The sequence below is a fragment of the Oppia nitens genome, unplaced genomic scaffold (assembly GCF_028296485.1).
Source record: "Oppia nitens isolate AA-2021 unplaced genomic scaffold, nextdenovo-longstitch-racon4-pilon3 scaffold4_pilon_pilon_pilon, whole genome shotgun sequence".
NCBI lineage: Eukaryota > Metazoa > Arthropoda > Arachnida > Sarcoptiformes > Oppiidae > Oppia > Oppia nitens.
Window position 1 is genome coordinate 8,000,271 of NW_026533232.1, and position 27,860 is coordinate 8,028,130.

At 29.2% G+C, this 27,860-nt stretch overlaps 6 protein-coding genes across 8 annotated transcripts in view; 3 read left to right on the forward strand and 3 right to left on the reverse strand.

Annotated features, from left to right (window-relative positions):
• Positions 1-5,329: 5,329 nt before the first annotated feature.
• LOC128960384 (E3 ubiquitin-protein ligase UHRF1-like) lies at positions 5,330-9,023 on the forward strand (the record flags this gene model as incomplete). The annotated part of the gene is made up of 5 exons (XM_054306454.1): positions 5,330-5,491; positions 5,850-6,525; positions 7,542-8,671; positions 8,750-8,848; positions 8,916-9,023. Coding segments are annotated over exons 1-5 (2,175 nt in total), but the record flags the coding sequence as incomplete, so codon positions are not given.
• Positions 9,024-9,275: 252 nt separating this feature from the next.
• Positions 9,276-12,985, reverse strand: LOC128959628 (transcription elongation factor SPT5-like). Its single transcript, XM_054305623.1, has 4 exons — positions 12,775-12,985; positions 12,083-12,653; positions 9,566-12,018; positions 9,276-9,497 (listed from the first exon to the last, which is right to left on the reverse strand). The coding sequence occupies exons 1-4, from the start codon at positions 12,814-12,816 to the stop codon at positions 9,360-9,362; spliced, it is 3,204 nt and encodes a 1,067-aa protein (XP_054161598.1). The 5' UTR covers positions 12,817-12,985; the 3' UTR covers positions 9,276-9,359.
• A 770-nt stretch (positions 12,986-13,755) lies between these two features.
• On the reverse strand, positions 13,756-15,743 carry LOC128959642 (zinc finger protein 189-like). 2 transcript variants are annotated; one of them, XM_054305643.1, is made up of 3 exons: positions 15,553-15,743; positions 14,806-15,175; positions 13,756-14,740 (listed from the first exon to the last, which is right to left on the reverse strand). In XM_054305643.1, exons 2-3 carry the CDS (start codon positions 15,128-15,130, stop codon positions 13,803-13,805), a joined length of 1,263 nt encoding a protein of 420 aa, XP_054161618.1. In that variant the 5' UTR covers positions 15,131-15,175; positions 15,553-15,743; the 3' UTR covers positions 13,756-13,802. The 2 variants fall into 2 exon arrangements, with proteins under 2 accessions (XP_054161618.1, XP_054161619.1); XM_054305644.1 differs by lacking the exon at positions 15,553-15,743 and adding an exon at positions 15,318-15,392.
• A 1,668-nt stretch (positions 15,744-17,411) lies between these two features.
• Positions 17,412-18,473, forward strand: LOC128959654 (serine/threonine-protein phosphatase CPPED1-like). Its single transcript, XM_054305656.1, has 2 exons — positions 17,412-17,532; positions 17,597-18,473. The coding sequence occupies exons 1-2, from the start codon at positions 17,505-17,507 to the stop codon at positions 18,433-18,435; spliced, it is 867 nt and encodes a 288-aa protein (XP_054161631.1). The 5' UTR covers positions 17,412-17,504; the 3' UTR covers positions 18,436-18,473.
• An 848-nt stretch (positions 18,474-19,321) lies between these two features.
• LOC128959637 (serine beta-lactamase-like protein LACTB, mitochondrial) lies at positions 19,322-21,630 on the reverse strand. Of its 2 annotated transcripts, none has more exons than XM_054305638.1 (3): positions 20,447-21,630; positions 19,658-19,703; positions 19,322-19,580 (listed from the first exon to the last, which is right to left on the reverse strand). In XM_054305638.1, the coding sequence occupies exons 1-3, from the start codon at positions 21,554-21,556 to the stop codon at positions 19,357-19,359; spliced, it is 1,380 nt and encodes a 459-aa protein (XP_054161613.1). In that variant the 5' UTR covers positions 21,557-21,630; the 3' UTR covers positions 19,322-19,356. The 2 variants fall into 2 exon arrangements, with proteins under 2 accessions (XP_054161613.1, XP_054161612.1); XM_054305637.1 differs by lacking the exons at positions 19,322-19,580; positions 19,658-19,703 and adding exons at positions 19,785-20,167; positions 20,251-20,290.
• A 2,645-nt stretch (positions 21,631-24,275) lies between these two features.
• LOC128960385 (uncharacterized) overlaps positions 24,276-27,860 on the forward strand; it is a 33,670-nt gene continuing 30,085 nt past the window's right edge. The window contains exons 1-2 of the mRNA XM_054306455.1: positions 24,276-24,576; positions 24,693-24,802. Coding sequence (XP_054162430.1) covers positions 24,498-24,576; positions 24,693-24,802 — 189 coding nt within the window. The 5' untranslated portion in view covers positions 24,276-24,497. The remainder of the gene's footprint in view (positions 24,577-24,692; positions 24,803-27,860) is intronic.

A 27,860-nucleotide genomic window follows, 5' to 3' on the forward strand; every position in this document is an offset into this window, starting at 1 on the left:
TTAGCATTTAATTTACATTATATTTTTCTCGTTAAATAATTATATGATTGCACTTCAAAATTCTTGTCATGTATTTATCTATCTGTATAGGTTTTGTTTCATTTTACAAATTTGGTTAAATATTATAAAAATAATATTTTTTAAAATGAGAAATTTAAAAAAAATTAACAAATATAACAATAGTTTTTTTTCTAAACATATAAATTACTTAAATGTTTTGGTAGTTTGAGAACTAAATGCAATTTTTTCAAAAAGTTTTTATTTCGAGAAAATACTTTATTGATTAATAGTTATAAATATCTTGATTTATGTTTTGAGAGTAAACCTCAGCAAATAATCCTAATCCATGAGCTGTGAATAATACATAAATTTTTTGGGATATAATATAATAATAATTTAACAATTTGTTATATTACCAGTAATAGGTAATAGGAATATTTGGTGAGATCATTGAGAAAATCGATTAAATGGGGAGAAAAAAACTATTTATTTATGAGATTAAGTTTATATGACTTATGAAAAATCAGTGGAAATGCTTTCGGCTATTATTTAACGATAAGAGAGAAGTAGTATTTAGTAGTAGTAGTAGTAGTAGTGATATTAGTATTGGCAGTAATATTGGTAATAATTTGAATTGTAATGGTGTGCACATCCATCCATTGAATGCATTTCCTATTGCATTAAATTAATATAACATTTGTATTAATGGCTCTCAAATTTGCTGGTATATGTCAAACCTAAGACATGCCCGCGTGATGTGTGTCCTTAAACCTAAAACATTAATATGTAAGCTCCCGGTGAAAAACAACACAAAAAATAACAAGCAAACAGTAAAAGGGTAGCATTAATATAAAATTAATATAATAATATTTATTGCAATTAATAATACAGATAAAAATTATAATAAAATAATCAACTAAAAATATTTTTATATTATTTAATATACAGTGTACTACTGTATAGATATATATAATTTATATATCTTTCAATTATTCTTATTATATATTTAATATAATTTATATATTTTAATTAAACTAAAAATAAATTATTTATGTTTTTGAATAATTGTTTTCAAATAAGTTGCATTATTTCTATGTATATAACTTATATTAACTTATATATAAATTATAGAATATAAGTTTAATTAATAGCAAATCATTTTTAAAACAAACTTTAAAATTTTTGAACTTAAAATATTACATAAAAATACTTTTTGATCAATCATTTTATGCGTTTAATCTCAAATAATGTATTAAATCATTTATTTTTTAAAAACTCATTTCATTTGCAATTGCTTTCCAATCAGGACTTTCCAATCAATTAAAAATCGTGTGTTAAAATATAAACTTAATTTTTTTGGTTGATTGATAAAATCAAATCTAAAAAAATCTATTTTAAAAAATTGCACTGTTTGCCAATCAAGTCATGCAATTTATAAGTTATCCCAACTTATTTATAGCAATTATTACTAAAGGTTTATATATAGTATTTAAAATTTTTATTTTAAAAACTAATTAAATTAAACATTATTTGAAGCACATCATTGTCGACTAGTTATTAAAAGTGTAAATAAATTTTTCAATCAATTTAATTTTTAGATACTCTAACTGTATTTATATAATATATTGAACCATTAATTAATGTATTAAAAAAAGTAATTGAATTGATTGAACACAAATAATAACAACATGTGAAATAGGTATACAAAAACATTTTCTATTATATTAATGAACTGCTATTGAAGTGAAAACAATTGGTGTTTGTTTTTTTTGTTGCGAAAATTGTTACTAAAATAGATTATAATATAATATTAATATTATTTTCAAGACTTCTGTATAACATTGTATTAATGTTTAAGTAAAGCTGTTTTCAAAGATTTGGTTCAAACAAGTCATTCATTATTATAGTCATTGAATCACTTTTTCATTGGAAAACAATGTTTGAATGGATCACACAGTGACCCCCAAACCGGGTATACTAAACATATAGCGTATATCTGTGTAAACAAGACATCCCTGACTTATGTATTGAAAATCTCCTCTCATTTTGATAATCCCTGTCCGGAATGACTGGTATTCCTGTCTTTTTCTCACTGAAGTTTTTTTTCGGGAGATCTCAGTGCCAACAAAACCTACATAAAGATTGAAATGATGGCTATTTCTTATATGAGGCGCACTAGTAGTATAAAACCAGTGGTACTGACTCGAACACAGGACTATACAACATAACAGTTCCGGTATGTGGATGGCAGAGGAGAGGTAGCACTGATACAAAAGGGAGAGGTAGGAACTGGAGGAGAGGCACTTCTCTACCCATACAAACATACGACAAAAACAGTTTAGTTTATGTACACCAAAATAAATTAGTAGCAATCAATTGAATCAATGAGAGAGAGAGAGAGAGAGAGAGAGAGAGAGAGAGAGAGAGAGAGAGAGAGAGAGAGAGAGAGAGAGAGAGGCTTATATTACGAGTATCAGATGTACTTAGTTGTCTACTCAAGAGTATAAAAGTCAATAAAATACAGGTTTAGTTTACAAAATTAAAAAATATATATATTTATAAAATAAAATATAAAACTTTTTCAAATCAAATTTATATTACTTATCAATATCTACTTAACATTTACTTGAATTTTATAACAATCTTTTTTCGAAATATACAACAGTTTACAATATTTATTACAATTTTATTTTATAGCAACAGTTCTTTAATAATAGTGTAGTAGTATTATTAAAAATAATTAAATATTATTAATGGTTAATATCGTAATTATATACAATATATACAATATCTACACCCTTATAGTTGTTAATTAGTAACATCCCTTCATATACCCCGTGGATACTAACAAATAAATAGCACAATAATAATAATCATTGAAGAAATACCGATCATTGAATTGCATAGTCGGCCCTTCAGTGCCACCGATTGTACCGTTTTCTCGCTTACTTGAGATATACCTCACCTTTGATGCTCTCTCTCTCTCTTTACTAGACTGTACCTGTATTTTAAAGAGTTTTTAAAAATTTTAAGATACTCTCTGAATGCGACCGATAACTGGTATACGATTTGACATCAAAGTTCATTAAATATAATTTAATATATATTTATATAATATTACTGTCATATAAATTATGACTGTGTTTCCTATGAGATTCAACTATTTTTTGAAAAGTTTGGTACAAAATATTTTCATTACTATTAACGATAAGTATTTTATAAAAACACTAAAACTCATATTAACTTTTTTTTTATAAGGTTAACGATTTATTTGATTTTATACTATATTTTTTTAAATAACAAATTATTTATAAAAAATTAAATAATAAAATATAAAAAATAATTATTAATAAACTTAAAAACAATTTATTTTAATACATAAAATGTTTATCTTGCTAAATTAAAGTTAAAATTAATATGTTTTTGGCTAAATGTTTTGGATAAAATTTACAAAAAAAAAACAATATTTTGATAAATGTTGTGATGAACAGTTGAGTAAACTTATATAATATAAAGTAATATTTTTTAGTTAATACTCATCAAATTTATAGTATAATAACAATAATCATTTGCTAACTAAACTGTATACTAATACTATATTACTGCAAATTAAATACAGAATATAAGGTATAGTATAGTATAGACATGACTCTTAACTCTTTAATTTTTTTCTGATGCCATAAATTAAATGATTATAAAAAATAGTTATTAAGTTTGTTTTTTTAAAAGTTTAGTTTAATTTTCTAACACAACTAAAATTATATAGTATTAAAAGTCAATTATTTTGCTAAATTGGATTTTTTGATGCAAAATTTTATAAACATTTTATTTTGCTTTTTTTTAAAAAAAATTATCAAATTTCAAATCTCTTATTTTATCCGCAAATTTTTATCACCTCTTTTGGTGATGACTAACCAGAACTCATTTATTATGTTAATAAAACTTCTTATAAAATATATGTAATTATGTGATAAAAATGCTATGCAAACGATACGATCAATTATTTGTTGTAATTTTAAACTAAATTAGACAATTATAATAATTAATATTATTATTTCAATAAAAAAATAATTAGCTATTTTAATGTAAATTTTAAATTATAATTTATTAAACATATACTAAATAGTAACTTAAAATTTTAAAATGAAATTCCTATTTCAACAAAACAATGACATCTTATTTCTAATTATAACTTATGTTAATGTATTGACAATACATTGAATACAGTATTGTTTCTAATTATAGAAGTAATGGTATATTATGTACAGGTATTACATTAGACTCATAGTCATAGACTATTGATCGGCAAATGCTAATAAAGATTATATGAGATTACATTTACCTATAATATTGTATTTGAGAGTCAAAATGAAAGCTTTTTGTAGGCCAAGCCTTTCTCTCCTAATATACAACTCCAGTGTAAATCCATTGATTATATGGACGGAAAAAGTGTCTGTCCTTGTATTTGAATCCTTTTATGGTTTTTCATTATAATTGATGAATGAATATACTGTACTGTATGTGCCATTGGGTTTTTATTGGGCATTGAAAACAGCTGAGGGAGTAGGGCCTCAATTGGGCACCTGGTTGTCGACAAGAGGGGGGACGGAAGAGTAGGGGAACAGTTCGTTGGAAAAAATAGGTACAATTCGATTGATAGTTGTGCAGAATTTTTGCACTGACTATAGCACTGGTATTAGTTTAGGAAAGTTTTTCCGCACAAACCATTTTTTTTTGTTACCAAACTCCAGTCCCCCCTCTTTTTGCTTAACAAAGCTATAGTTCCCTTAGCTATCAAATAGGTTTTTGGTAACGCTTTGCTTTCGGGCACAACTAAGCCAAACATATGGCAAAAGTTTTTTTGTGTGAAAAACTTTTTGGCCATCAGTTTTGTAGATGATATACTGTATAACTATGGTTATGGTTTATAACACTTTATAACATTATATTGCATGTAGTAATATAAATATAAATATATATATATTTATAGCATAAAATTTATACTATTAATTTATAAAAATCATGTAATATCATTTATAATTTTTTATAAAAAAAATTATGTCAATTGCTAAAAAACAATGAAATAATTTATTTTTTTTTAAATATTCGTGAAAGAAATAAATTAGTGCTTTCAAATTGAATGTGAAATTTTGCTTTTCAATTGTATTTTTATTTTGTTAATAAAAAAATAATTTTTCGTGTATTCGGTTCACGTGAACAACTAAATAATAGGTCCGACACTTAAATAGATTTCAACACTTTTATATTATTATTATTATTACTACTATTATAAAAACAACAATTGAGAAACAATAATATTATAGAAGATATGTATGTAAGGGTACGCCAATTGGGTAGTGCAGACACCCAGACATTTCACATTAATTGTCGCTCTATTAATGAGACTATCGATGAGTTACGCGAAAAAGTGGCCCAAAAATGGATGTGTGACACCATAGCACTTGTTAGACTGTTTTTTGATGGCAAAGAGGTATGTATTATACAGTTGTATATAATAATACAAATAACTTAAATATATTGTTGTATACCATACACCTGTAATACTGTAGTAGTAATAATAATAGACAGCAACCCATATCCCAATTCCCACAAACTTTCCCAAAACTCTCTTCCATGACTTATAAACCCATATATAGTATTAAATATAAACCATATTTATATTAATAATTTACCGACAATTTAACATTTAATTAACTCAAACAATGCAAATATGAAAAAAATAATAAATATATGTTTAGGCATTATTATTGACTTAACATAATATCATAACTAATGCGAGTGTTTTTATTATTATTAATTTGAATACATTTTCATGTCTATAACAATAGCTCGATAATGGCTATACTTTATACGAGTATAATATTAAATTAAATAATGTAATACACGTATTGGTGAGACTACAGGATCTTCAACTCAATTATGACACGAAAAAAGTCGACAATACCGACGATACCGGTGTTACTAATCAAACTGAGTCCAACTTAAGTGATGAAGAAAACCACAATAATTATGATATATCTCTAGAATCAGATGACTATTATAGAGTAGGAGAACACGTGGATGCGCTCGACTCTGATACCGGTGCCTGGTTTGAGGCTACGATCAGCAAAATTTTATCAAATAGTTCAACATTAGAGCATAGATATTGTGTTAATTTTTATAGACAATCTTTGGGGACAAATATTTATTTAAAACTGTCATATATTAGACCACAAGCATCGGTAATAATATCGTTTGATGAGCTCAGGGCAGGACAGAGAGTACTGGCCAACTTTAATGCCGATTCTCCAGAGGAAAGGGGTTATTGGTATGAGTGTCGGGTCGAGAAAAAACTAACAAAACCAAAGAGAAAACTGTTTTCTACTATATATGTGTCGGATATTGTACTCAAACATCAATTGATAAGGTATGTCAACGAAATATACCAAATCGAGAGCACCGTTAGGATCATCGAACGGTCCCCAGAGTTAGAGAATCTCATACAGTGTGGCACCAAAACTAAGCGTAAGTCAACTGTGAAAATGGTTTAATAATATAATTAAACCAAAATTTTGTTGTTTTAAAAATTTATTTTTATTTACAGTATTATTATTAGTAACTTAGTACAGTACTAATTTAGTACAGTAATATTTTTTCGTATTATTAATTTTTAATAGTTATCAATTATTTTATTTTTCAAAAATTACTAATACTTTATTTATTTATATTATTAATTTATAAATTAATGCATTAAAAACAGGATTTAATTTTTTAATTATTATTTGTAAGTTTTTGTTTGAAAAAGTAAAAAAATAGTTTTCTTATAAGTGTTTCTTTCCCCTGAGTTATCGTATATAACTTATACAGATATCAATAGCACCGGTATTTGCCACTTACATAACCAATAACCCATTTTTCACAGCAACAACCCCTTAGCACATGTAGTGTTTGTGTCCGGTAACCCATTGTCTAGCAATTGAAAATTACTATATAATTTTGTTTTATTGTTTTTTGTTGTTGTTTTATTTATAGTAAAAACAAAAACTAATATTTTAGTTGTTTTTTTTTTATTAAATAATAAATAATATGTTTGTCATACAAATACCATATGAAACAAGTTTTTCATACAATTTTCATATCAAATACAACAAGAAAATAACAGATTCATTGCCAATAATAACACGAAACCCTTATTTATTTATAATATAAAGTTTAATGTCAAGTGTTTTATTAAGAAAAAAATTACTTATATTAACAATTCAACACAAATTTTGAAAATTATTCTACAAAACATATATAAACATAAAATTGAGAAAAACTAATAAAAGTCAATAGTTTTTTATGTTTGATTAAAAACAAATAATTTGATAATACAAATACAATTTTAAAGCTTTTATTATATTTATCGTTAAAAGCTTTAAAAAATATTTGTTTAAAAAATATTAAACAATATATAATATTTTAGACAATAATAGATTATAATGTTTTAAATGCATAAAAACAATTGGACTAACTATTGGTTAAATATATTGAAACTATAGGTAATACAGCACCCGATTGTGCGGACTGTATGGACAACCAGATGACGACATGCAAGAAGTGTTCGTGCAATCGATGCGGTCTTAAGACTGAACCGGAAAAGCAGATCATATGCGACGAGTGTAACGCTATTTATCATATCTGGTGTCTAAAGAAACCGTTGACAGTCATACCCGACGAAGACTGGTATTGCGATGACTGTGTCAACACTGATCTAAACAAATTGTTGACCATTCAGACCAATCAACTTGAGAAACGCAAGAAAGGTCTGAATCGGGTCGGAGTTAAAGAATGGGGTCGCGGTATGGCTTGTGTCGGACGAACACAAGTGTGCGAAACTGTTCCCAAAGGTCACTTCGGTCCCATTCCCGGTATTGAAGTAGGAATGTGGTGGCGATTTCGATTTCAAGCCTCTGAAGCTGGTCTCCATACACCACTTGTTGCTGGAATTCACGGCAAAGAAAACAGTGGCGCCTACTCTATAGTGTTCTCCTGTTCCTATGATGAAGACATCGATTTAGGAAATGAGTTTTATTATACAGCATCGGGTGGTAAGGATAAAACAGTTAACAAATGTCGAGTGGGAGGACCGCAAACTAAAGATCAGGAATTAAAAAGATGTAACAAAGCTCTGGCCCTTAATTGTTACGCACCATTCAATGGTACTACCGGTGCAAATGCTGGAACCGATTGGCAATTAGGACAACCGGTTAGAGTATTAAGAAGTGGTAACGGCAGAAACGCCGCCAAAAAGTCATTGTATTTACCAAAAGTTGGCGTTCGTTACGACGGCATTTATAAAGTGGTTAAATATTGGTCACAAACTGGAGAATCAGGTTTCCTGGTGTGGAGGTATCTGTTGAGAAGAGATGATCCGACACCATCTCCCTGGACTAATGATGGCAAAAATAGATGCAAAAGACTTGGACTGACAATCATATATCCTGACGGCTGGTCTAAAGAGACGGCGGCCAAGAGGTCGTATAAAATGGACGAAAAAGCGTTTCCAAATAAGAAACACAAATTGCTGTCATTTTCAATACCAAAGAATATTTTGAATCTAATAAAATGTGATAAAATTAATAAGACTTTATGGCAAACAGTGATAACACATGTTAAAGATGGCAAACAGGTATCAGTTATAGTGATTATAGTAAATGTTATCAATTATGTACTAATAATTAAAAATATTGTTTTTGTTTAATATCAGAAATTTATCGAAACTCTTGAGTTAAACTTCAAGTGTGTCTGTTGTCTGGATGTCGTCAGAGAGCCGGTCACTACTCAGTGCAAACATAATATATGCAAAGTATAATTATTATTTCAATTAAAAAAAATTTTAATATTTAATTTCAACTCTTGTTTCAATTTGACAGTCATGTCTGGAACAGTCATTTAATTCGGGAGTCAAAAGATGTCCCATTTGTCGAACTGATCTCAAGAATCTAAAGAGATTGTGTATCAATCAAGAGTTGAATCAAATATTATTACATTTTTCATCAATTGGTTATATAAATTGTAGTTAGCATTTGATTCAAATTATTTTTTAATACTTATTATAATACTTATAAAAACATATTATTTATTTATAAAATAATAAAAATAATAAAATTCTAATGAAATGCAAAGCAATTTTTAAAATATAACTATTTTTTGGGTAAATTGTGTGAAAATGCAGCATAAATTGAAAAATAAAAAATTATTATATAAGACAACATAATTTATTATTATAAAAAATTATAACCAATATTTTTGGATAATTATTCGGTAAACTAATAAGATAATCACTTTGTAATGATAGTAAACATCAATCGTTGCAATTATTTTTTCATTTTACACAAATGTCTTAATGGTAACATTCGGATGTCTTCGGCCGAAAAACTGACCACACCTTCGGCACCATCAATAGTAAGCAATGTTCCCGTTTGTTCCCTATCCTCACCAAATATGACTTTAACCTATTATTAAAAAAACAAATAATACCATTATTTTTCAATTGTTTTCACTATTATCTGGTGAGACAAACCTTATCGTTAGTCTGTGGCATAACTGGTTCCAAGTGGTCCAACAAAATGCTAACCACACGGTCTTCTCGCGGCAAAAATACTGAACACATACCACCCGATATACTTCTAATTATACCGGTTTGGCCAATCAGGTCACTGTCGTCATGATTCTCTTTGATGCGGACCTCTATGTCGGTTGTTTGCCACTCAATCGAATACGACTGTTCCATACCAGCACCTGGTGTTTGTGGATTAAAATGGGGTGATGCTATATTGCCCGGTGTCATCGGTGAATAACCGTAACCAGAGGGCGAAGGAGTTGGACCGACACTGTGAGGTCCATTGTAGGCCGGGCTCGGTGTCATATAACCGCTAGGACTGGGTGCTCCAGGTACACCATAGCCTGGTGATGGTGTGCCGGCTGGATTGTAAGGTGAATATGAATGATCTGCAGAAGCATACATTCCCGGTGTTTGTGGTGTGTATGGCCCTCCCGGAGGTGTTTCAGGATTCTGATAGCCAGGTGTCGGAGGATTTAATTGATAGGGATTTGATGGCGATGGCGACGGCTCGTCGTAATCAAAATCTGGACGCGGGGTTGTGGAAGCAGTTGGATCCCAAATGCTAGATGTGTGCACTGGAGTTCGTGACCCGTCGTGCATAGGTGTGGCTCCGCCACCTCCACCATAAGCTGGCGTTCGTGAACCGTCGTGTAACGGAGTACTAGCGCCGCCATACATTGGTGTTCTACTACCGGTACCATACATTGGTGTCTGACTTCCATACATAGGCGTGTTTCTAGCATAAGTGGACACTCCGCCAGTGTTACTGCTGCCACCAGCGCTACCGACCACAACAATACGTGTTTTATCAACAGTAATAGTCTGACACGTGGAGTGTAGTTCGACACGTGCTGTGGTGCCGATTGCATCTTTTACAATACCAATGTATCCCTTATACGTTCCTTGAGTTATCTTAATAGTCTTTCCAATCAATTCAAGATCAGATCTGTCGCGACCTCCTTTAAATCCTCCGCCGCCGTGACCACCACCACCTCCTCCTCCTCCACCTCTGGATGGAGTCATTCCACCGCCGCTTGAAGGATGTTGTGGTGATGCAGCGATGCGGGGCGACATATATCCAGAACTAGTATTGAGTACTCCCGACGCAGATAGTGGTCGACTACCGCCTGCAAGAATTAGATGTCGTGTTTTGCAGACATATATACCACCATTTTCTAACATTTGTCTCGAGTATAAAAACGCTGCATTTCTGTAAAGATGTCTGATTTCTCCTTGTCTTCCAGAATGCGGACCATCGATGACTTTCACGTGATCTTTCACTTGAATCTGATTTTGTTCAGAATCAAGAGCTACTGCCCGACGAGTGTCTCGTTTTTTTGAGACCGCCTGATGTTTGACGTGAACCAACTTTCCGTTTTGGTTTAATATTTGAAAATTTTCTTTCTCTAACCGCACAATTACACCGACCGTCTGCGCATCCAATTGGACCAAATCGCCCCATTGGAACTGACCCATCGAATCGACACCAGTGGCCATATCGGCGCATAATTGTAAATCTTTGGGTAAGACTTTCAGTTCATGCATTGTGAGATCCGAGAAGAGGACAACTTGATTGTCTTCAACGCGAACAATGAGTCCGGTGTCGCCTTCATATCTACCATTGATAACCTTCACGTGATCACCCATTTTAAAATATTTGCGTAATTCGTGCGCCTGAAAGTCAAGCGGATCAGTTAGATCTTCGTGCTTCGGAATCATTGTAATCTTATTGCCATCGATGGCTACAATCTTTCCCTGAAGATGAGCTAACTCGCCTTCGCACACTTCAATGGTATCGCCCGGTGCAAAACTGTGGCCCTTATCCTCGGCAATAGTACTCTCACTTAATTGTATTTCGATGCCTTCGGGATGTTCTTCAAACTTTTCGAGTTCAGACAGTGTAGGTTTGACGCCATCGATGAGCAGTGCACTCGTGGCAAACGCTTTATACAGAAAGCCTCGTCGGTAGCGATTGCTTTCGAATATAATAAAATCTCCGTCGTTAGTCACTTCGCCACCAATTGCACGAATGGCATCGATATCAAAGAGTTTGGCCGGCGGACGTTTCATGCGCTTCCGTTTGTTTTCATTCTCACTGCTGGCGGCTCGTAGAGCACCTCTCAGTCGGGTATAGTCAATGCGCGGAATCAGTTTCAGATGAACCTGATTCTGTGCTGTGTCCACATAGTCCACTTGTCCCAAATCATCCTTATAGAGACCCCGCTTAAGTCGCACCCATTGATTCACTTTAATCTGTTGACTGTCTTTAGTGACGCGCAACACATCTGTCATTTCATTGATGGGAACCATTGTCTGTCTATAGAGACCAAGTCTTAAGTTACCCAAGCCTTGAATGGCTTGTTTCACGTGAGTCTGTTTAAAGGCTTCGATATAGATATAACCTTTGATACCTATCGACAGAATATTATAGATATAATCAGATAATTAATTGCCATCAATATAATCATGACATACCTTCCGGTGCTACAACAGATTTGATAGGCAACGGTTCGTCAGTATTGGCAAAAGCAATCACTTTTCGCATGAGTTGCAAAACAGTGGTCTTTTCTTCGCCGATCTTACACTTAACCATCCAAAGATTCGGATCTTTAACGCCAGGCATCAGTGCCTGTTGTGTAATATCGTCGGGAAGATCCAAATCGCCATCGTTTCCGCGTTCGGCGGCCGACGACTCGGCATATTTACGACGATAATAGTCTTCAATCTCGTCCTCCTTTTGACTATTCCATATCATATTCAACCGTCGATGTGAGTCCATCTCACGCTGTGAGCCATCGTCGAGATGTTTGTTTTTCTCGATGATCTCATCGGCGCCCTCTTCCCATTCATCTTCGTCTTCAATTTCGTCGTCAACCTCTGCCTCATCTAATATAAACCCTCCATGTCTTGGCTTTTTTCGTTTGCGTCGCCGACGACTATAGTCATCGTCGTCTTCATCCTCTTCGTCGTCATAATCATCCAAATCTTCGCCTTCCGGTTCCTCTTCATCGGGAGCCTCTTCTTCTTCTCTTTCAACTTCTTCGGCCTATTAATAGTCAAATAACATTATAGCACTTCAATGCAATTCACGGGTGTCATCACCACAGCAGTGGTCAAAGCGGTAATCAATCAAACAATTGTTAAACAAAAAACACTTCAAGTAATACCTCATTGTCTGAATCTCTGGTCGACTCTTCGCTGTCCGACATTGTCTTCCTATATCTTTCTCTCTATGTCTTCAGTGTTGTTGTAATTGTGGTCAACGTATAACACAATTGATGACCAAATGTGTTGTGAATTTGCAAATCAATTGTTGTTTTATTTATGATTTGCATTCAATTCACTGTATATTTACTGCTATTATAACAGATATTAATGATATTTATTTTGTTAATATTATTTTAATATATTGTTAACAAATTGGTACGTTTTTATATTATATGTTTTACATTATTCGACTATATATTTTATTAGTAATCTAAAGGTACTGAAACTTGCAATAATTGATAACCTTATTGTACTACAGATACTGAATAATTTGGAGTTTAAATTATATTTCAATCACTCAATGGGTGGCACTTGTAGTCAAAGTGGGCGCGATTTCAGTAAATTTTAAAATTAATTAAAAACTTTTTTACCAGTAATTAACAAATAACTAAATAAGATTATAAAATCTATTATAATTACCGGTAGTTATATATTATTATTAATATATATATCTATAATTGTTTGGTTGTCATATGATGACCATTAGTTTAGTTTTCAAACTAATATTAAATTGGTTATCATTATCATAAATTATGAAAAAATGATTCATAATAATCAATAAAAAAAATCATTATACAAGAAAAAATATATCGTAATTAGCGGTACTATTATAATATATCTCTATTGTAGTGATTATTATTATTACTTTTATAAAAATTATATTTAATATTTCTACATGTTATACATATGTATATAATATATACGAATCATTTTTTTTAAAAAACAATTTCGGAAAAAAACATTTTAAAAAATACAAACTATTTAAACAAACAAAAAAAAAATCGAAACATTGTGTCAATAAAATTAACAACATTTACGGTACAGTAATTTTTTTTATCAATTAATAATGAAGTGATAGTTAAAAATGTGATAAACAATTGGATTAAAAATAGGTTTGATTTACAATATATTTAGAAAATTAATTTCACTACTCATTGGTGACCATCTCTTCAGTATTAATAAGAATGTGTTCCACACTGTCATGTGTTGGTTGTTCTTCTTCTCCATCTTCTACCTCTTGTTGTTGTTCTTCTCCATCGTCTTCATCTTGTTGTTCAACTTCTTGAGGATTAATATTGATTTCTATTTGTTTTTGGTTAGCGACTGTACTATCCCTGAGATGCAGTCGTTGATGTTCTCGTAGTTTATCAGATCTGGTAAACCGTTTATCACATGTCTCACAAGCGAACGGTCGTTCCCCAGTATGACATCTCCGGTGTCGCTGTAGTTTATAGTTGGAGTCGAATGGTCGGCCACAACCGGGCCAATCGCAGGCAAATGGTTTGCTACCCGCGTGTATTATGATATGTTTGGCGAGTTTTGCCGAATCGTTAAACCATTTGCCACAGTATCGACACGACGAACCAGTTCCTGATGACGACAAAAGCACTGGTGTGCCGGGCAGTGGTGGCAAATCAGGTTCAATCTCGCTTTCAGTTCTCGTACCCCATCCCTGTTCACCTTTGCGTCGACCTCTTCGTGACGGTGTTTGAACACCTCCGCCACGTTTGCGGCTTTTCGGAGCCGGTTTTGAGGCAAACTTTTTCAACTTTTCCAGCATTTCCTTTGATTGTTGAACTTTTCTCTTATAAGTGTTGACCTCTTTCTCTAATTTTGTCAACTTTTGCCGATCGGCTAACCGTTGTATACGTTCGCACTCGAGCTCTGTCTGCAAAAGAGTAAACGCTTTGTCACTCTTCCACATGGCTTCTAACTGGTCGTCAAACTCTTGCAAATACATCCAATTCTCGTCCAACGCTTCCCTTACATCAGGTATCGAGTCTTTCATCATTCGAAACACATTTAGTATCAATAAGGCGGCCATCGATAGCACCTCTTGTATGCCGTCCTCTAATTTAAGTGATTCTATAAACGGAAACAATATATTAATCAATAGATTATTTGTTTTAAAGACAATCAATGAGTTTTACCGATAAGGCTTTGACTTTCGGCGTTATAAAAAGAGATCAACCAATTTCTGATATATTGACTAATGTCTGTCAGGTCGGCTTCGGTCACCGACTCGAATGTCTTCAATTTGTTATCATTCAGACAACTAGTGATAAATGAGTCGTCAAACATCTGAATCAATGCCCGCAACTTATAGATCATCGACTTTATATCGGCAAAGTCCACGACCGGCGGGTCAGTCACAATGCCATTCATTGTGTTAATCATTGCCACCTTATGGTTGTCCTCTATAGAGATCACCCGATATTCACTCAAATCAAAGTGCTGTTCACCCGACGAATCCATAGTATACTATCGGTAATGGTTTTGACCAAAAGTTGCCACAGATTTCTGTAATAATAAGTCAAATAAAATCAAAAATTTAAATTCAAAACAAGTTTTTTGATAAAATAAAATCAATTAAAATTATTTTAACTAAAAGTCAAATAAATTAAAAAAGTTTTCAAAACTATTTTTTTATGAAAAGTCAAACATTTTTGAAGATAACGTTTTGCAATAAGCGCTACATTTTTTTGGGGGACTTTTTGGGGGACATATCGACCATAGAGTTAAAACACTTTACACAAGCATTGCATTACTATTTCACTACTCATTTGGATAAACTATGCGACCGTTTGTTACGATAATAAATATATAAATAATTTAATAGAAACTATTGTTTTTGTTTAATATACAAAAATACTATATTTATTATATAATATATTTACCCGTAAATTATATAGTTTTGAATCGGATAATTGAATTGCAATTATATTTGAATCAATTCACACACAAAAACAGTTTTTAGGGGCGATTATTAATATGGACTGTACTGTAAAAATGACGGCAACAAAAAAGGATAGGTATGTCTATAAAGACAGTAATCATGGAGTGAAGGGTCGTCCGCACAGTTGTGTGCCGTTTGCGCACTCGTATGCTGTAAAGGGGGGCTTACAATGAGACACGTGTTATGTTATGGGATCAGTCAAATACGTCCCGAAATTATTGTGTGATTATTGATAAAACTATTAAATTATTATCAGCTCTTTTTAGGGTTAACTTTGAACGACAAGTTTTATTTAGAAAAAAAAACTTTTGTCTCATTTGAATTGTATTTATAATCACAATTAAATTAAAATTATTTAAATTGATTAATAATAATAATAATATTTGTTTCTAATATTTGTTGTACTTATTGACACTGGTTTTTGTTTATTTATTTAATATATTAAGTTTATAAACTGTACAATATTAGTAAACTAATTTAACTTTAGCAATTAATTTGCTATTAAAATTGTACTAGGGTATAACCAAATTGCTATATAATTTACAATATAGTAACAGATATGTAATTTTATTTTTAAATTGTTAATTTCATATTTTGATATTAAATTACAAGTATTTATTTATAGTTATTATTAATTTGTTTGTTTGTCTAGTTTTGTGATAACAAACATTTTTGTTTTAAAATTAGTTTTTATCTAATTTTTTTGTAAGTTATGAATTTTGTTTACCAATTGATTTATGAACAACAGTTTGATATCTTGTAGTTTTGGATAACAATTGGTGGCCTTTATTTAAATTATTTAGTTTTAATTAAGATATAAATTTAATAGAAACGACACCTCAAACAAACAAAAAACGGTGTCTCATTACAAATGTCTCAAAAGGGTAGTTCCCAGCACTAGTATCACAGAATATTCCCTCATTTATTCATATCAAATAAATATCAAATATCTTTATTTTGTATTAATATAATTTACAGCATATTATAAATAACTATTAATGATTATCAAAAAATATCAATTAACATTTTAACAATAATTTTAACAAAATATGTTTATAAGTATATGAATACTATGTAAATGTGACCAACGAAACCATAATCAGAGCTTTAGATCAATAATTCAATATAACATAATTTGTTTTGAAAAAATTAATATTTAGTTATATTAAATAAAATATATGATAGAAATTATTTTGGAAATATTTAGCTATTAATACGATTAATATGATTGTTATTACATTGTTTAAAAAATACAGTATATAATTAATTAGAAATGCAATATTAAAAAATGAAAATATTATTTAGACATTTCATTTACTTAGTAAATGTGTTGCAAGTATAAGTATATATCATAGTATTAAAAACTAGAGTGACCAAACTATATTATATTTAGAGTATAAATAAATTACAAACAAATTTTGAAAAATAAATTATTATTTAAATATAAATTTATTATAATTTGATTTAAATAAAAATTAAAATAACTATTAATCTTAAAAATATAAGAATTACTAAAAAATAATAACATAAAAATCAAAATTATATCATTAAACTTTTTTCCTTATTTTTTATTTTTGTTGGCTACTATAAAATTTTTATTTCAATGTTATTGAGCAATCAATGATAGACAAATTGTGTAGTATATTGTGTACTAATTGACTCTCCCCCGCATTTTACCCTTTTATCATATCCTCTATTGGAGGAAATCACTATATATATACCCATCCTTGCAAATTTTACTATATAATGTAATTAAAAAAAATAATAATACATAAATTTTTACAATGTTATCATAATTATTATATTTATTTTGAATTTCTGTATATTTCAATTAACATTTAAATATAAATTTAAATATACAGTATATATTAAATAACTGATTCATAGAACAAAATGCAATGTTTTGACAACTTTAAGAAAAGTTTGTATTTTTTTTTATTAAAAAAATATTTTAATAATTGATAACTAATTTATCCATCAAATAGATAACAAAGAATCGCAATGGACTGAACCGTTTGTGTTCATCCATAGCACAGATCCACAGTTTGGTTTGATTGATAGGATGGCCGGTAAACATGTGTTGAAATGGGATAAAGAAATACAATTAACAAGAGATGCCATTAAAGCCGTTAACCGAATGCAACCGAAACCCAAGTTTTTGGTCGTCGGCGGAGATTTCGTGCACTCAATGCCCGGAAATGCTGACCGAAATCAACAAATGTGTGACTTTCAAATGTGTTTAGACCAACTCGACAAAGATATTCCTCTGGTATTTGCTTGTGGTAATCATGATGTAGGCGACTGTCCCACCAATGATACCATTGATGAATATCGACGAGACTTTGGAGACGATTATTATTGGTTTACTTGTGGCGGAGTTTTTTCTATTGTATTAAACTCTCAGTATTATAAAGACGATACACATGTGAAAGATTTGACCAAAAAACAGGATAAATGGTTGGATGAAGTCCTGGATATCTATAAACAACATAATTATAAACATTTAGTAGTTTTCCAACACATCCCGTATTTTTTGCGAGAAGTTTACGAAAAAGACGATCGCTTTAAAACTTGCATTAAAGAAGATTTGCGGATCAAAATGTTATATAAATTACACAAATCGGGCGCCCGATATGTATTTAGTGGCCACTATCACAGTAATGCCGGCGGTATGTATAAAGATTTAGAACAAGTGGTCACTTCTGCACTCGGCGGACAATTGGGTACCGATCAGAGTGGACTCAGAGTTGTCAAAGTTTATGAAAACAGTATTCAACACCAATATTACAGTGTCGATGAAATCCCAGAAATAATACAACTCTAATGTTTCAAATGATTTCATCTAATAAATTAATACATTATAAAGTATATTGAAAATTCAAAAATAATATTATTGTGAATTACATAAATTTAATTAATGATTTTTATCATTATCGGTAGATTTTTATATTTAATTATATTTAATAAATTAAAACTTATTACTGATAATTGTATTTTTTACAACACTTCTGAATGTGAAACTAACTTATTATTGAATAGAATTTAATTAAGACTATATAATACAATATTAATAAATTATTTTGTTGTATAAATTGGTAGAACAGTATAATTGTTATCCAGGTCACCAATTTTATCTTAAAGTTCATAACAATATTATCAGAATAATAGTGATATAAAATTGACAATAATTTATATTTTTATAATTATTATATTGAATCAAATTAATGTAAACAACACTAAATGTTAGTAATTACCAGTAATTAATAATGAATAAAAATTATAATCAATTTATTTATAGAAAATAAATTATCATAATATATTTCATGTTTTATAAAAATACATACCCATTTACCGGTATATTTAAAATACATGAAAAATAAACAATAACAATGAATGAGACTATTATTTGATATATTATTATACTATTACGATATTTAATTTTTTTAAATAATTAAATAAATTAAATAAAGATTTGTAAATCTCACACATACTTATATATTGTTTATTATTATTATTACTATTAAATATTGCAAAACTATCAGAAAATAGCTATTTATTATGGTTTTATTAATTTAAAAAATCGAAAAATTTTTATAAAATTTTAATTTAGGGTAATTATTAAAATATCAAAATTAGAAAATTATATCAATTTGATACAATATTTTAAAACTATCAATAAAATTATAAATATATCATTTAAAAACTTTGATATTTTTGATGAGATAATTGTTGCATTAGATTTGTATCAATTAGTAAATTGTTGTGCGATATATAAACCCATTTCATAAATAGCACCGACTTGTTGTAAATTAGTGATAATTGTAACGACCAGCTCGTTGTTTGGCTCAATTAATATCACAGATGAAGCACCGATAGCACCGCCCGTATGTGAGAAGATATGGCTAAACATTGGTTCGGAACAGTAGGAAAACTTGGATTGAGTGCCTCGAATTACACCCCAACCTAAACCTATTTAAATTACAGTAATATTAAATGTATTTACCGGTAATTTTATTTTTAAAAATCAATTGTCTCATTTGACATACCATATCCACCCCAACGGGTGTCCCAATCAAGTCTCGTATTTGTTAACTATAAATTCAAATAAATTATTGTAGAAAATGTGTAGAAAAATAGAAATAAATAATTTGACATTAGACCCAAAATTTATAAAATATAATTAGTTACTAAAAATATTGTGTAAATATAAGATCAATAATCTAATTTATATACATTGATTGAAAATCAATTTCAATGTATAAACTAATTGATTGTTTGATTTGTTGACTGGGATGACAACAACAGTTGTTCAAACTGTTCGGTCGATATGTTTTGTTGTGTAAATTGTTTTGCAATATATGTAGCCATCGGACCGAGTTCTTTGAGCTCATTATAATTGGTTAAAATGGTGACAACACATTCACTCTTAGGCTCAATCAATAGTATAGAAATGGCACCCATAGCGTGACCAGAGTGGGAGATCATGTTAGGAAAGGGTGGTTCTGAACAATAGGCAAACTCTGATTCAATATTTCTAACTGCACCCCAACCTATACCTAAAAATATAACAAATAAAAATATTATTTAACAAAATAAATTACAGGTAATTTATATATAGATATAAAGTGTCAAAACCAACCATATCCTCCATACTGTCGATGAGCAGTAGTATTCTCTGCCTATAAGATGTTAGGTGTCACCAACAAAAAAAGGGTATTACCAAAAAAATCATTAATTTAATGCCTGATATAATAATATTATTTTTTCTATAAACCCCAATACAATTTATTGTCATCTAATGTCAGACTCTTTCAATAACAATACAAATCACTTACAGGTGTCCACATTTGGTCGACAATATCTTTTCGGATGAAACCCGGCTTTCCATCAGCAGTGCCTCCTTTATAGCTATAGAGCATAATATTGCCAAACTTTAACAGGTCGTAGACATTGGACAGAAGTCCACCGCCGGCCCACTTGTAGCTATTGTCGACATACGGAGCGTTTTGCATACGACCAGAGTTTTCATTTTTCACATAAAAATGTGACCGATTGTAGATAATCGGGTCGTTTTGGTCCAAATATGTGTGCTCTAAGCCGAGTTCATTACGCAAAAATTTAACCAAATATTTCTCAAACTTTTCGCCATTCAATTGACTTTCAATGACTGCACTAATCAATGTATAACCAAATGTCGTGTAATTATACTTTTCTCCCGGTTTGGCCACTAGTGGATCGTCTTTAAACAACTTCAGTGATTCAGTTACCGACGGGAATGTCTCTTTCAAGTAATATTCGGGTACAGAAAACTCCGCCAATTTGTAGTCATCGGTGGTGTTTTTATTATTATTATTATTACCCTTCTTGTAGTGTCTAATTCCGCCTAAATGTGAGGCTAATTGTCTTAAAGTTATGTCCACTTTCTTGCCGTCCCAGAACTTATCGGGAAATTGATCTTTGGTCAGGTATTGCGAAATTGGTTGATCCAAGTCTAACTTGCCCTCCTGTAACAGCTTAGCCAACAGTGCAGATGTCATTGATTTGCTTATGGATGCAATTCTCATAACTGTCCTGTCATTACATTTGACGCCATTCTCAATATCGGCAAAACCTTCTGAATAAACCCAAACATTTTGTCCCCGAAGACTAACACCGACAACAATACCAGGAATGCCATTAATTTGTCGCCATTGACTCAATCGGTTAACACACGAGTTGATAATGTCCTGACCGCGACTCACGTCCTGTCCATTATCGTTGCCGTTAATTGGCTTCAAGTTGTTGGCCACCAATTCATCAGAAACTTTATCTCCGTTTTTCTGGTCAACCTTTAACGTATCGTCCGAGTTGGCCGACTTGGCATTGAGTGTGACAAGAGTGGCGGCTCCCGACCCGACGGCAACACCGATGGCCAACACAACCTTTCTCTGCAAATGTCTAAACATATGTACCGTCACTTCAATTCACTTCACTTACTATACAATCATTTGTTTATAAACTTATTGTTTGTTTTGTAAATATTTTCATTGAAAAACATATGACTTTATACTGTATTTTAGCGCATAATCTGAATGTTTTTTGTAAAATTAAATAATATTTTATTACTTTTAATACTTTTAATACTTTTAATACTTTACTACTATATTAATAGTTTATTATTAATATTTCCAATAAATTAATAATAATTTAATATTTACAGTCTATAATAGATTTTATTATTTTCTATTTTTATTTAATAAGTATAAAACTCGTAAAACCATTGAAATATTGAATATATAACTAAACAATAAAAACCAGGTGTAAGTAAAGTCAATATAAATACAATAAAATCAGATAATGATTGGGTATATTTTTGAATGAATATACGGTATATATATATATGGTTATCAAAATAAAAATTGATTAAATATATTTATTTTTATTATTATTATTATGTAAATTATTTATTGATAAAAAAATACTCTATAAAAAGTGGAAATTACCCGGTTCATTAATCATCTATTTTTTTATTGATATGCAATTAGTAATACAGCATAATATTACTGTAAATAAAGCAGACAATAATTTTATATAAACTTATAAAAATTATGTTAGAAATATTTAATAAAATATAATTATTGACTAAATAGTAATTTATACTTCATTTTAACTAAAATTAACGATTGATATTTTTTTTTTGCTTAATGATATCTAATAATATATATATATATATATATATATATATATATATATATATAGTAATAAGATTTAATTTCAAAATTAATTGCACTTTAATTATTAAATTAATTCATTATTTTTTTTAATGTTTTATCTACGCTATATGTTATCAATAAAGTCTTACTAATAATATCTTTAAATATATAAACATTATTCACATCATATAAATGCATATACTGTACAGTAATTATACTGATTAAACAAAATTATGATTTAACAAATAACATAAGTTAATGTTAATATGAGAAAATTAACAAATGATCAAATATTTTGTAATAATAACAACATTATATTTATACAAAAAAAAACTTCAAATTTAACAGAATTTTGTTGCTATAAATTATAAAATTGCTTAATAACAAACAATGATAGTAACTTACATAAAATAGTATATATATTGATTATTTAAAATTTTTCAATAACATATTGTTTGTTTGAAATTATTATTATTTTATTTTTTTAGAGACGATAAACTATACAATTAATTAATATTTCACATCCTATTTTCTAGAAATTTTAATCACATTTATTGTACAACAGGTACAGTATTTAAGTTTTATTTTATAAACTATTATGTAATAAATTGAAACTACCAATTGAGTTTTAAAAAAATGTATATACAATTAATTATAATTACATTATACCTTATTGTTGATCAATGTTGGTGCGGCACAGGTATATCAATCGCACCAATTTATGCTGGAAAGTTTACGCTAATATATAACCCAAGTGTCAATGAGACCAAAAAATGGTATATCAATGATCACACATTTATTTGTGACACAACCGGGGTTTGGCACTTATATGGCATCACACACCCGGAGCCGGCAGATCCGGAACACGAGATCGAGTTGGCACACGCGACTGCACCACAATTATCCGGGCCGTGGACTCGACAACCGTTTGCATTGGACGTTGACTATACCTATTATGGTGAAACACATTTATGGGCACCGCACGTAATACGTGTCAACGAAACATATTATATGTTTTATAACGGCGGCGGTGTTGACCATACAAAATATTCGCTAAGTTTGGCCACATCTAGAGATCTTTTTCATTGGACACGACTGGCCAGTGGTCCGCTTTTTAGGGACGGCTACGATGCACGCGATCCAATGGTTATCAAGATCGACAAGATTTGGTATATGTATTATTGCGCAAACAATCCGGCAACCGGTGGCCACCACGTGATTGCCTACCGAACCAGTACCGATCTGATTCATTGGAGTGAACGACAAATTGCGTTCACCGATCCAACTACTGGTACATGGGGTGGACCCACAGAATCACCATTTGTAGTACATTTAAACAATTGGTGGTATCTGTTCACTGGTCCGCGCAATGACTACCGCAAGACGGCTGTCTTTCGTAGTAAAAGTCCGACCAATTTTACGATCGACCAGCAAATCGGTGAAATCGACTCACACGCCGCCGAAGTGGTGTTCGATGGACACAGTTATTGGATCAGTCATTGTGGTTGGGGTGAGGGCGGTGTCTATTTGGCACCACTTTATTTTCCAATAGATTATGACATTAATATTTAATAAGACAAATATTTTTTTAATGTTACTTTCAATGCATAAATTATATAATATGATTATTTTTGCCTAATAAATGATATAAAATATGCATAAACTTATATTGAATATAATACTAATACTGTAATATTGTATTGATTTTATAATATATTTATATTATTTGTTGGCTTATATTTATGCCACAAGTATTTTGAAAGCATACAAACAACCATTCATTCAAATAGCTGGTCGTCTCTCATGGATTGGTTAGACTATTTTAGTGACTAAACATAATAGTGTCTAATACTGTATGATTGTGTGCTAACAGTCTGTCAGATTCATTGAGAGTCGGCGTCGGAACTGTCAGAATCCCAGACTCACTATCGTTAGCATTACAAGTATACTAAGCACTGGTAGGTTAAAGAATATTCTGTGTATGTGTTTAGGTTTAGTGTGTAAAACCCCATAATTTCTCTAAAATATACGATTCATAAGAGATTTTGAGAGCATAAAGAGTGTGTGTGTGTGTGTTCACTGTAATTCACTGTATAGTTATTACTATACATTGTATTTGAAACTTATATCATAATATACTGTACAGTATATATAATTTGTAAGTCATAATCGGTTAAAGCTTTTTCGGCAAACAATGCTATCGGTGTCGGTCTCAGAACAGGTTAAGTTTAAGAGCAAAAAGTGCGGCACAGTATCGGTATTGCCGGTCACAGGTATGACTGAATTTATTATAGTTGTTTAAATTCAAACTGAATTATCAATAATACATAACTATTAATATTATCAAAAAATATTTGTTAAATACATTAATTTTGTTTTAACTAATCAGTTGAATTTGGCAAATTTTGTGGTCACGAAAGCCAATCCAATGGACGGCTAAAGCGCACACCTAATAGCGGCGGCACAACTCGTGCGGACCGACAAATCAATTCAGATAATGTATGTGTAGTTTAAATGATTATATATTTTTATGTCTTATCATAACAAACATTACATTCATTTACTATCTCTCACCTAATATTTACTTACAAAACACACACACACACACACACACACACACACACACACATATATATATATATATATATATATATATATATATACATACATACAAACATTAAATATAACTGCTTTTATCGTATGTAATGTTACTCTTAATTTTTTGTTTGTTTGTTAGTGTTGGTGTTGTTGTGTGTTGTTTGACTTTTATATTATTTTTTTTTAATTCCCACTCATAATATACTTTAATATTATGTCAAAATTAATACAGTATTATGTTGTGTAATGTAAAAGTCAAAAGACAAAATAAAATATAGTCCCCTAATTAAGAGTTATTCATATAATTTAATATACAATATGTATATAATAGCAATAAAATTAAGACACTGAATAAATGACTAATTTATTTTATACAACATTATAATCAATATGTAATCCAATGGCTTATTGAACTATAATGTCAGTGAATATATGTATAGAGTTTTTTTGCTATAGAATCTAATTTAACTTTTTTAATATATGCCAACAATTTACTTGTAGTTTATTACCTAATATAAAATATTAAATAGTTTTTGCAAAAAAAAATAAATAAAATTGCTGATAAATTTTATACAATAAAATTTTGAGTAATATTTTTCGTAAAAATTTATTAGTTTTTTCTTTAAATTTATGTCATACTAAAATTTTTTATTGCTTTATGTGATAATTAAAAATATTTTTAAACATTGAAAGCTCAAATATATCACACTATTATAACTAAATAATATAATATCGTATATATAAATATATATATTGTATTTATAATGAAGTTTATATTTAATAGCAATGCTATATATTTTTTATTGCAATTTAGTAAAAAAGACATCAATAGTTTACATTAGTGTTTGAAATGGCATTTCATAGCATTTGTATTATATTGACTTATATTGCTTATAGTTTGTACAGACTTTACAGTCACTTATGTGGTGACCATTTGTTTGTAATTGTCATTGAAAAGCGTGTCTGAAATTTAAGATCACTGTCTCTAACAATAATGTCTACCATATCTATGGCACACTTAGTCATATATATATCTTTATATACCGATTCTATAGACAAAACAGTGAATTGGGATTCGTGTCTACAATAATAGGAAATAAAATATAAATTTAATGCAAAAAAAGTAATATATACAGTATATATATATAAATTGTTTGGCATTTGTATATACTGTATATCAATACCACAAATAAAATTGACTTTAATGTTATATGATATTTATATATGTGAATTAAATGAAAATCCATTTGTTTTTAGATATATAAAAGCATATAATGTATTATGTTATTAATATATCTATTAATGTTATATTTAGTCTAACACTTGAGAAACTAATGTTCAAAATATATTTAAGTTTATTGCTAATGGATTTAAAATATATATTATTTTTAAGTCTAATGTTTAAATGTTTATAAACTACTATTGATTTTTTCCCATTAAGATTATGTTTATTTATAGTAAAACCTTAAATAAATTTTTGTTAAATTGCAAACATTTATATATATATTGACTTAAAATATAATATATGTCATTTACAAAGACATACTCTATTAAAGACTTAAAAATATAAATGAAAAACTAAAATAAAAATGAATAATTATATGTTAAATGATAATTGTTATTAAAAAGATTCAACATTTTAAACTATTCACATATTTCGCACAACTTATTGAAATAATAGTAAATCATTAGTTACATTGTATTTGACTATTAAAATAATTTTAATTCGTATAAAAATTGTTATTATAGTTGTCAATAGATTTAAAAAAACATTTGATGGGATCACTGGTGCCCACACATGAACGGGTATTTGACGTAATCAATGAATCCTTGTTTTATATGTTTAGATGTCAGTCCCCTTTGCTGTGCTTATAGTGATTGTTATGCAATACAAACGGTATTTGATTATCGATTCAATTGAAATCCAATTAGATTTTGGCTAAAATGCCTGAGTTGTCGACTAAATCGATGGTTTGCCGAAAAAAAGTTTAGTTTCGCTGAGATAGCGATTTAATCTATTCAGGTGTGACTCAGTAGGCTAACCCCATAATAGTATTAAATATAAATAAGATAAATAACATATGTTGACGTTTTATACTTTACTATACAGTAGGTGTGTGTGTGTGTTATAAAATTGAATGCCATGATGTTACTAATCTTTAAATGACAATTAATTTAATATACGTATAATTTTATATTTATAATAAGCTTATATATGCTGTCTATAGAGACTATATATGCTGTGTAGATTATATACTAAAAATTTATATATATTATAATATTATAAACTTAATACTGATTTTGAAAATAATTAATTAAAAATTTATAATTTCATTTTATTATATGAATAAAATAAAATATTTTATTCATATAATAAGCTATAATATTTTCAAATAAAATGTTAGCTATTTCAATGTATACTTTTTTATATAAATATTATTTAATTTAACTATTGCTGAAATAATTTAAACATTCAAAATATCAAATGTTATTTTTTATTTAAAAAAATACATTTATTTATTTTATATTCGGATGTGAGAAATGTTTAAATATATTTAAATAAGTATTGCTTTAAATTTTATAAAATTCATAAATAACACATTGAAATATATTTCTATGAAGATATTAGAAAATAAATTTATCAAAAAATTATGTTTTATTTATAAAGAATATTCTTGAAAATGTTATGTAATTTAATCTTTTAAAATAAAATTCATGTTTATATCTGATGTATACATATTACTAAATTTAGTAGTGATTAATATGATATTCACGTTTATTGTTTTAAATAAATTTTATAATATTCTAGTTAAAAATAAAAATAATGTTATATATATTTATACCATATATATAGTCATGTTTAGAATAAATAAAATTATTGAAATTATTGAAAAGTTCAAAGAAAATAATATTGTTATGACATTTAATTGTAAATATTTTACATTTTTGTTGCATTTTA

Bases quoted from the DNA above. Each gene is read 5' to 3' on its own strand.
- LOC128959642 (XM_054305643.1), bottom strand. From the start codon at position 15,130: ATGGATTCGTCGGGTGAACAGCACTTTGATTTGAGTGAATATCGGGTG. The intron at 14,741-14,805 runs GTAAAACTCATT...TTCCGTTTATAG, and splicing joins CGAAAGTCAAAGCCTTATCG to AATCACTTAAATTAGAGGAC.
- LOC128959637 (XM_054305637.1), bottom strand. From the start codon at position 21,556: ATGTTTAGACATTTGCAGAGAAAGGTTGTGTTGGCCATCGGTGTTGCC. The intron at 20,291-20,446 runs GTAAGTGATTTG...AACATCTTATAG, and splicing joins TCGACCAAATGTGGACACCT to GCAGAGAATACTACTGCTCA. The intron at 20,168-20,250 runs GTTGGTTTTGAC...TTATATTTTTAG, and splicing joins TCGACAGTATGGAGGATATG to GTATAGGTTGGGGTGCAGTT.
- LOC128959628 (XM_054305623.1), bottom strand. From the start codon at position 12,816: ATGTCGGACAGCGAAGAGTCGACCAGAGATTCAGACAATGAG. The intron at 12,654-12,774 runs GTATTACTTGAA...GACTATTAATAG, and splicing joins CCAGAGATTCAGACAATGAG to GCCGAAGAAGTTGAAAGAGA. The intron at 9,498-9,565 runs GTTTGTCTCACC...TTTTAATAATAG, and splicing joins TGCCACAGACTAACGATAAG to GTTAAAGTCATATTTGGTGA.
- LOC128959654 (XM_054305656.1), top strand. From the start codon at position 17,505: ATGCAATGTTTTGACAACTTTAAGAAAA. The intron at 17,533-17,596 runs GTTTGTATTTTT...TCCATCAAATAG, and splicing joins TTTTGACAACTTTAAGAAAA to ATAACAAAGAATCGCAATGG.